Source organism: Plasmodium reichenowi, chromosome 7, assembly GCF_001601855.1.
Source record: "Plasmodium reichenowi strain SY57 chromosome 7, whole genome shotgun sequence".
Lineage (NCBI taxonomy): Eukaryota > Apicomplexa > Aconoidasida > Haemosporida > Plasmodiidae > Plasmodium > Plasmodium reichenowi.
The window spans coordinates 479,930-488,333 of record NC_033652.1 but is presented as its reverse complement, the minus strand read 5'-3'; the positions used below and the strand labels follow the sequence as shown (position 1 = coordinate 488,333).

General features: G+C 17.6%; 2 protein-coding genes and 3 non-coding genes across 5 annotated transcripts; 1 reads left to right on the top strand and 4 right to left on the bottom strand.

Moving 5' to 3' along the window:
* Positions 1-155: 155 nt before the first annotated feature.
* PRSY57_0712200 lies at positions 156-237 on the top strand. The gene has a single exon. It is a non-coding gene; the product is annotated as a tRNA-Ser (tRNA).
* A 1,064-nt stretch (positions 238-1,301) lies between these two features.
* PRSY57_0712100 lies at positions 1,302-1,381 on the bottom strand. The gene has a single exon. It is a non-coding gene; the product is annotated as a tRNA-Leu (tRNA).
* Positions 1,382-2,139: 758 nt separating this feature from the next.
* Positions 2,140-2,211, bottom strand: PRSY57_0712000. The gene has a single exon. It is a non-coding gene; the product is annotated as a tRNA-Asn (tRNA).
* Positions 2,212-3,251: 1,040 nt separating this feature from the next.
* On the bottom strand, positions 3,252-5,036 carry PRSY57_0711900 (hypothetical protein; the record flags this gene model as incomplete). Its single annotated transcript, XM_012906776.2, has 1 exon — positions 3,252-5,036. The coding sequence occupies one exon, from the start codon at positions 5,034-5,036 to the stop codon at positions 3,252-3,254; it is 1,785 nt and encodes a 594-aa protein (XP_012762230.2).
* A 1,899-nt stretch (positions 5,037-6,935) lies between these two features.
* On the bottom strand, positions 6,936-8,135 carry PRSY57_0711800 (transcription elongation factor s-II, putative; the record flags this gene model as incomplete). The annotated part of the gene is made up of 1 exon (XM_012906775.2): positions 6,936-8,135. The coding sequence occupies one exon, from the start codon at positions 8,133-8,135 to the stop codon at positions 6,936-6,938; it is 1,200 nt and encodes a 399-aa protein (XP_012762229.2).
* Positions 8,136-8,404: the final 269 nt, after the last annotated feature.

The window sequence follows — 8,404 nt, the reverse complement described above, 5'->3', positions numbered from 1 at the left end:
TTATACTTTGGAAATGTTTACATGAAAATAAAACAATATGCATACAAAAAAAAAAAAAAAATATAAAATATATAATATATATATATATATATATATTATAAAAATATTATATTTATATTTCTATAATATTTAGTGTTTCATATACTTAAGGTTAAGATAACGTGCCCGAGTGGTTAAGGGGTTGGACTGCTAATCCAATGGGTTCTGCCCGCGCAGGTTCGATTCCTGCCGTTGTCGAAAAAATTTTTGAGTCGTAAAAAAAAAATAATACTTAAATGAGGAATAATAATTTGTTGTTAATTAAAATAATTAAGTAATATATTATATGATATATAATTAAATTTGAAATATGAATAATATTATAAAATATAAAAAATATTAAAATAAATCTTAAAAAATAAAATAAAAAAAAATATATATTTTATTAAGAAAATATAATATATATACATAATAATACAATGGGATATATATGTATATTGTATATGTTATAATTTTATCATGATATATAATATAAACTTGCCAAAAAGAAAAAATAATTTATATAAAAATTATATATAAAATTTTAATAAACATTTAATATATTTTAATTTTTTATTTTTTTGTTCATCTTCAGTACGTTTTATTTATATCCCTGATTTATTTTTTCATTTATAACCTTATTATTTTATGTATGAATATAACAATTGTGTAATTTTTATGCAATTAATCATTTTTATATGTTTATAAATATGTTAAAAGTTTGTATATTCATATATATATTTTTAATTATATTTATGTTATTTTTTTTTAATATCCTGCACTGCTTAACTAGATTATTCTATATAAAATATATATACATTTAGTATATATTATTTTTCTTTTTATATCATACATTATTCCTTATAATAACTAAATATTATTGTTTAACTACAGAAGTAAAATATACCCACTCATATATAAATATATAAATATATATATATATATATATATATATTTCCTTTTCCCCTCCTGGAAGTTAAATAATATTATAACAATTATATACCTCTTGTACTTAAATAAATATATGATATAAGAACAAAAAGAAAAAAAAAAAAAAAGGAAAATACACATTCCTTCAATAAATGTAAAAGTAATATATAATAAACTTATTCCTAAGGAGAAGCAACTATATTAACATTTTAATTATTTTTATATTATAAAAATAAATGAACATAAAAAGTTTATTTTCCTTTTTAATAATATTTCAACTTTATTAATATAATATAGGTATTATATATAATATAATATATATTATAAAAAAGAAAAAAAAAAAAAATATAAAATGACAGAAGTGGGGTTCGAACCCACGCCCTTTCGGACAACGGCCTTAACGTTGCGCCTTAGACCACTCGGCCATTCTGTCATGTAATAACTTTATGAAATTTTTATTAATATTAAAAAAAAAAAATTAATATCTATATTTCCCTTTTTTTTTCCTTTATTTTATTAAAAATAGACAAAAAAGTAATTTTTTTTATATGAAAATTATATTCATCTTTTAAGATTTATAAAATAATTAGATATAAAAATTAAAAGATAAATAATACATAATATTATTAACTTTAATTTTTATGAATATGATCTAATGGTATATAAAATATTTCATTTAAATTGTATTGATACTTATAACAATAAAATAATTATTATATATATATATAATAATTATTTTATTAATTCCTTACCCAAAATGACCAATCCTTATAAAAATTAATATAATTTTTATATATTATATGTAATCCTCCTTCAAATTGTTAAAAATAACTTTGTCAACATAAACATTTATTTTTTTTCTTTATCATAAAATGTTCAAATAATGTAAATAAAAATATTTACTTGTCGAAAAAAATGCAGAAATGAATATACAATAAATACAATATATTATATGAGTTTATTATATATGAATAGCCAGCATGTTAATTTATTTTTATTTGAAAGGTTAAATTTATGTTCTTATAAAATATACTTCATAGATTCAAAATTATTTTGTTTTTTTTATATATTATTATTAATATGAAATTATTCATTTAAAAAAAATATATATATATAAATGAATAAATAATTTCTTTTAAAAAAGGAAGAGAATTTTTATATAAAGGTATAAATTAAAAAAAAAAAAAAAATCTCCGAGACCGGGAATTGAACCCGGGTCTTCCGCGTGACAGGCGGAAATACTTGCCACTATACTATCTCGGATTCAAAATTTAACGTTTTCTTAAACGTTATAATAAAATAAAAAAAAGAAATTATATATACATTAATAAAATTATATATATATTATATTATATTAATATATATATTATTATATGGCTTTCTTTTAATATAAGATTTTTTATGTTCTTACAAATAAATATCTTATACTTCTTAGTATAATATATTATGTACTTTAATTTATACTAAATTTTATTATGTTATAGTTATAATTTTATTTTACATAATTATTGTATAAAATATCTTTATAAATTTATTTATGCCTTTTTTATATTATTTAAAAAATTAATAATCATTAAAATGTAAATTAATAAAAAATTATTTATTTATTTAACATAATGAATTTTAAAAGTTTCAATTATATATATATATATATATAATATTAAACCTTTTGTAAATAGTTTTATAAATAAATAAATATATATTTATATATATATATATATTTAACAAAATATTGATTATTAATCAGGATTGATTTCTTTAGATATTTTATAATGTCAAAATATAATATTATAAAACCAAAAAAAAATAAGAAATGAAAACCTGTTCGTAGACCTTTCTTTATATAAAATAATATGTTGTTATATATTAATTTAAAATATATGTTATTATATATATATGTGATAAAATTAATTTTATTCCAAAGGGGAAAGCAAATAATAATAAAAAGTCTATAACAGTATTTTCCTTATATATATATATATATATATATATGCATACATTTTTAAATATCAAACAAAATCAATTTAAAAGTTTAACAAAAAAAAAAAAAAAAAAAAAAAATTAAAGACAAAAAAATATAAAGAGTTATAGGAAAATAATATAATAAAAATTATATATATATATATATATATATATTTTAAAAATATGAATTCATAAGAATTATAATGAAATGGATTATTTAATTATATGATATATTCAATAAACAGAAAAAATAAAATAAAATAATATATATGTATATATACATATTTTAAAAAAATGATCGTACAAATAAATATAGACACATCCTTTTATACACACAAAATTTATATCATATTTTCTGTTTTGTGAAATTTATCATCGACATGATCCTTTGTATTTTTTATTAACTTTTTATAGTCTTGCTTATTTACAAATTTATTTATACACAAATCCGTTTCTCGGTCAAATCTTTTTCTTTCTTCTGGTTTATTTTTTGAACTTAATAAATATTTTTGTTCTTGTTCATTTTTTCCCCATAAATCAACTTCTTTATGTTTTTCTACAAATTCTTTATAATTTTCTTTACTGTTTTTAAAAAATCCTTCTTCATGTAATTCTCTTAAACTTTTCATGGGTATATGATTTGAATTTTCTAATAAATCGGAAGAATTATTTTTTCTTAAATCATTTAATAACATTTCATCATCATAAACAGAATCATTTACATTTTCTAAATAATAATTTGATATATTAGATAACTTATGTTGTGTTGATGAATTATTTGATTTATTATAATTTTTATTTAATAATAATTCTCTTCTCTTTGAAATATTTTCTCTTAATTTATTTATATCTATTTTAGATAAAAAGTAATATAATAAATTATTAAATATATCATATATATTTTCTCTAAAATTTAATGGTTTTTTATAATATTCATCTTTTTTTTCTAATTTCCAAGAACGTAATAAATGTCTTAATTTTTTTTTTAATTTTAAATCTTTTATATTTTCTAAAGATATTTTTTTTTTGTTATCTAACTTTTTATAAAGTATTTTTAAATTATTCAAAAAATTATAATTTTGTAATATATTTATTGTTAATCTTATCATTTCTTTACTATCATATATATGTTCATCAAATTCTTTTTGTTTTTTAATTTCTTCATTTGCATTATCACTTTTATTTTTTACATTCATTTGTTTTTCCTCTTTTCCTTTCTTCTTCTTCTTCAATATTTTTTTTTTTTTTTTTCTTTTCGTAGATGAGGAATAACTTTGACTACATTTACTACTATTATCACTATCACTAGATTTAGAAGTGCCACTAGATTTAGAGCTATCACTAGATTTAGAAGTGCCACTAGATTTAGAGCTATCACTAGATTTAGAGCTATCACTAGATTTAGAAGTGCCACTAGATTTAGAGCTATCGCTAGATTTAGAACTACCACTAGATTTTGAACTACCACTAGATTTTGAACTACCACTAGATTTTGAACTACCACTAGATTTTGAACTATCACTAGATTTTGAACTATCACTAGATTTTGAACTATCACTAGATTTTGAACTATCACTAGATTTATCACTATATCGTTTGCTGCTTATAACGTCTGACATATTCTCACTTGAACTCTGATTACTATAGGACGAATTTTTTTTTTTTTTCTTTTTAACGTCACAAGTTCTTTTAACCTTCCATTTTTTTCTTACCCTTTCTTCATTTTTCAAATGATTATCTTTACTAATTGATGATGATTTCCTTTTTCTTTTGTTCATTATTATATTTTTATTCATTGTATTCTCCTTAAATTGTTTAATATCAACATATTCATCCTTATTATTTTTATTTGAATTGTTAGATATATCACTTTCTTGCATGTCTATTTCTTCTTTACTATAATCCTTTAACATTTTTTTTTTTTTTTTATTTTCTTCTTCAGAATCATTTGTATAAAGTTTTTCTTTCTTTTTCGTATAATCCTTTTTTGATATATGTTCTTCATACCGGTATTTATATTTTTCTTTATTTATAATATCTCTTTTGTTATCATCTTTTCGATATTTATAATATTTCTCTTTATTTTTGCTTTTACATTTATCTTCTCTGTCTGATTTACTACTCATTTTTTTTTTTAAATATATTGTAAATGAATATATATATGTATATATATATTACATATTTTAGAGGTTGAAATACTTCAGTTTAAAAATAAACATTTTTCTTTTTTTTTTCTTTTTTTTTTCCTTTTATTTTTTTTTCTTTTTCTTTTTCCTTTTAATTTATTTTCTTTTTCTTTTTCCTTTTAATTTATTTTCTTTTTCTTTTTCCTTTTATTTATTTTCTTTTTCTTTTTCCTTTTATTTATTTTCTTTTTCCTTTTAATTTATTTTATTTTTATTTTTTATTTTTTTTGTCGTTAAAAAGTATATTATATAAAATTAAAAACGATCATTGGTAATATTCGGAATGAATTTTTATTTTTAATATAAAAGAAAAATCGTTCAATAGTTTATAATCAAAATATACATAATAATATTTTTTAATAACGTGCTCAAAAAAAAAAAAAATAAAATAAATAAATTTATATAACAAATAAACATATATATAATGTTCCTTCTAAATTATGTACTCACATAATTTATATATATTTCCTTTTATTTCCTTTTATTTTATTTTATTTTATTTTTGTAGGATATATGTTTTGGTTTGTTTTATTTTATATTTTCATAAAATTATAATTAACGTATAAGGAAAAAAAAGATGTTTATATATAAATACAATTAAAATTATTAAATATAAAATAGAATATGTTCTTAATAAAAAAAAAGAAAAAGAAAAAAATATATACATATTATATCTATACAAAAATATATTAATATATAAATAATTGCACATGTAAAAACAGAGATTGGTATAAGATAAAATATTAAAAAACCAAAAAAAGAAAAAAAATTTATATGTTTATTTTATCATGTTATATATAATAAATTATTCTTCAAACATAATATATTATGTACATATATATATATATATATATATATATTGTGTTTATATATTTAATTTTTGAAAATATATGCATATATGTAAATATATATATTTTATATATATAACATATTTTATATATGTATTTAAAAAAAAAAAAATAGGATTAAAAAGGTCAATTTAATAAAATATGGAATGTTCAAGGTGAAAAAAATAAATTAATAAATAATTATATGTATAATAGAAAACGAAATGAAAAGGTGGTAAAATGAATAAATGTATAAATTTGTACATTTTTATTCGTCAAATGTACAAAAAAAATTTTAATATTGTTCTCATTATTCAATAAATTTTTCAAGGTGAAATGAATATTTAATATAACAACTTGTTGAGATACAAATGCGGCATCTACTGAATGTGAGGGGCTCCTATTAAGGATTTATATTTTTAACATGAATATATATTTATTATATAATATAATATAACATATGCGTATATGGATATTGAAAATATAAGTATACATGAAAATGTATATACTAAACAAATATATGTAAAACAAAAAAATATATATCAAGACAAGGGATGCAAAAAAAAAATAAAAAATTCAGAAATAAATACATACATATATAAATATATAAATACATACATACATACATACATACATACATATATATATACATACATACATTCGATGAGTATTTAATAAAAAAGACATAAAATTCACTTGGCATATATAATTCTTTACTATTCACACATATAAATATTCACTTTTCAAGTCTATAGGCAATCAACATTTACATATTTTATATTTTAATACTTATGCTAAACATTTTATTACAGTTATAAATCACACTTGACCAGTTAATATAGATAAAGATTCAAATATCTCAAAAAATATAAGTTTTTTATTATTATTATATTATATCATATTATATTATATTATATTATATTATATTATATTATATTATTTTATTTTATTTTAATTTAATTTTTTTTTTTTTTTTTTTTTTTTATAATACCAAAATAAACTATTTGTTTGTTTAAAATTTCCATCTATTATTACACTTCAAACATGTAACAAATGTTGTCATAGGTTCGTCACTACTTCTTGTTTGTAATTGATGATAAATAGTATCATAACCCTTACATTTAAAACATTGGAATTCTCCTTTTCTCGATTTTTTTAAGAGTATATTTTTTACATCCCAATCAGATTGACAAGCTAATAAACTTTCTTGTAAGCATTTTTTTCTTTCGTTTTTTTTTTCATCACTAGCCATATCTTGAGAGTTCATAGTAGCTAAAGCTTTAGAAGAAATAAATTCTGAATAAACTTTTTCATTAAAATTTGGATTTTTTTTATCACTTAAATTAAATTTTATAGATTTTAATTGCATATTATATTCTTTTTGTGAACTTTTTTTTTCCATATATACTTTATATAGTTCACATTCGATATTATAAATTATATCATTCAATTTTTTTTTTTCAATAAAATATAATAAATTATCAGAAGAACCAACAACAAAAGCTTTAAATAAAAATTGTTTAGCTTTATCTCTATGCATATCGTTATGAAATTTTCCATCATAGTTCCATTCATTAACTATTTTTATATCGTTTTTTTTTATTTTATTAAAATTATCTTTTATTATATTATAATCAGGTACATTACTACTTTCTGATGAGCTACATTTATGTAAACCATTTTCATTTAATCTAGCTTTTTTAAACTCTACTTCTCCTTCACACAATTTATTATTATTACTACTAAAATTGTTGTCACTATTATTATTATTATTATTGTTCTCATTATTATTATTATCATCATTATTATTATCATTATTATTATTATTATTATCATTATTTATCTTATCATTTGCCATTTCTATTTTTTCTGATTTCCTTTTTTTCATCATTTCATTATTTTTGAGAGAAGACATTTTTTCCATCTTAGCAATATGCTTCCACTTTTCAACAAGATCCTTTGATAGATTTTGAACAAGTTCATTATTTATTTTGGTAAGCTTATTAACAGTTATACCAATTTTTGTTATTCTTAAAATATCTTTATTTATTTCAACATCTTTTAATAAATTTAAATTTGTTACCACCTCCTTTATAATATCTTCATCTATATTCTGTTCCTCTTCTATACTTGATAGTAATAGTTCTTTATCCTTTAATAATTCTTGAATGTTTTGAATTTTTTCCACATTTTTATTTTCGATTTCACTCATCTTTTTTATGATTTTATAAAACAAATATTAGCTTATAGGTATAGCAAAGTGAAGAAAAAAAATAACCCCAATATTTTTAAGATCATTAAATTAATGAGTTATAATCAAATATAAAAATATATATTTTATATCTTCAAAAAAAAAAAAAAAAAAAAAAAAAAAAAAATTATCCTTGGTTTGTTATTTTATTTTTTTTTTTTTATCTTACCCCTTTTGATTCTTTGATTTTCTTTTTATATTATTTTCTAATTTTTTCAAATTCTTATATC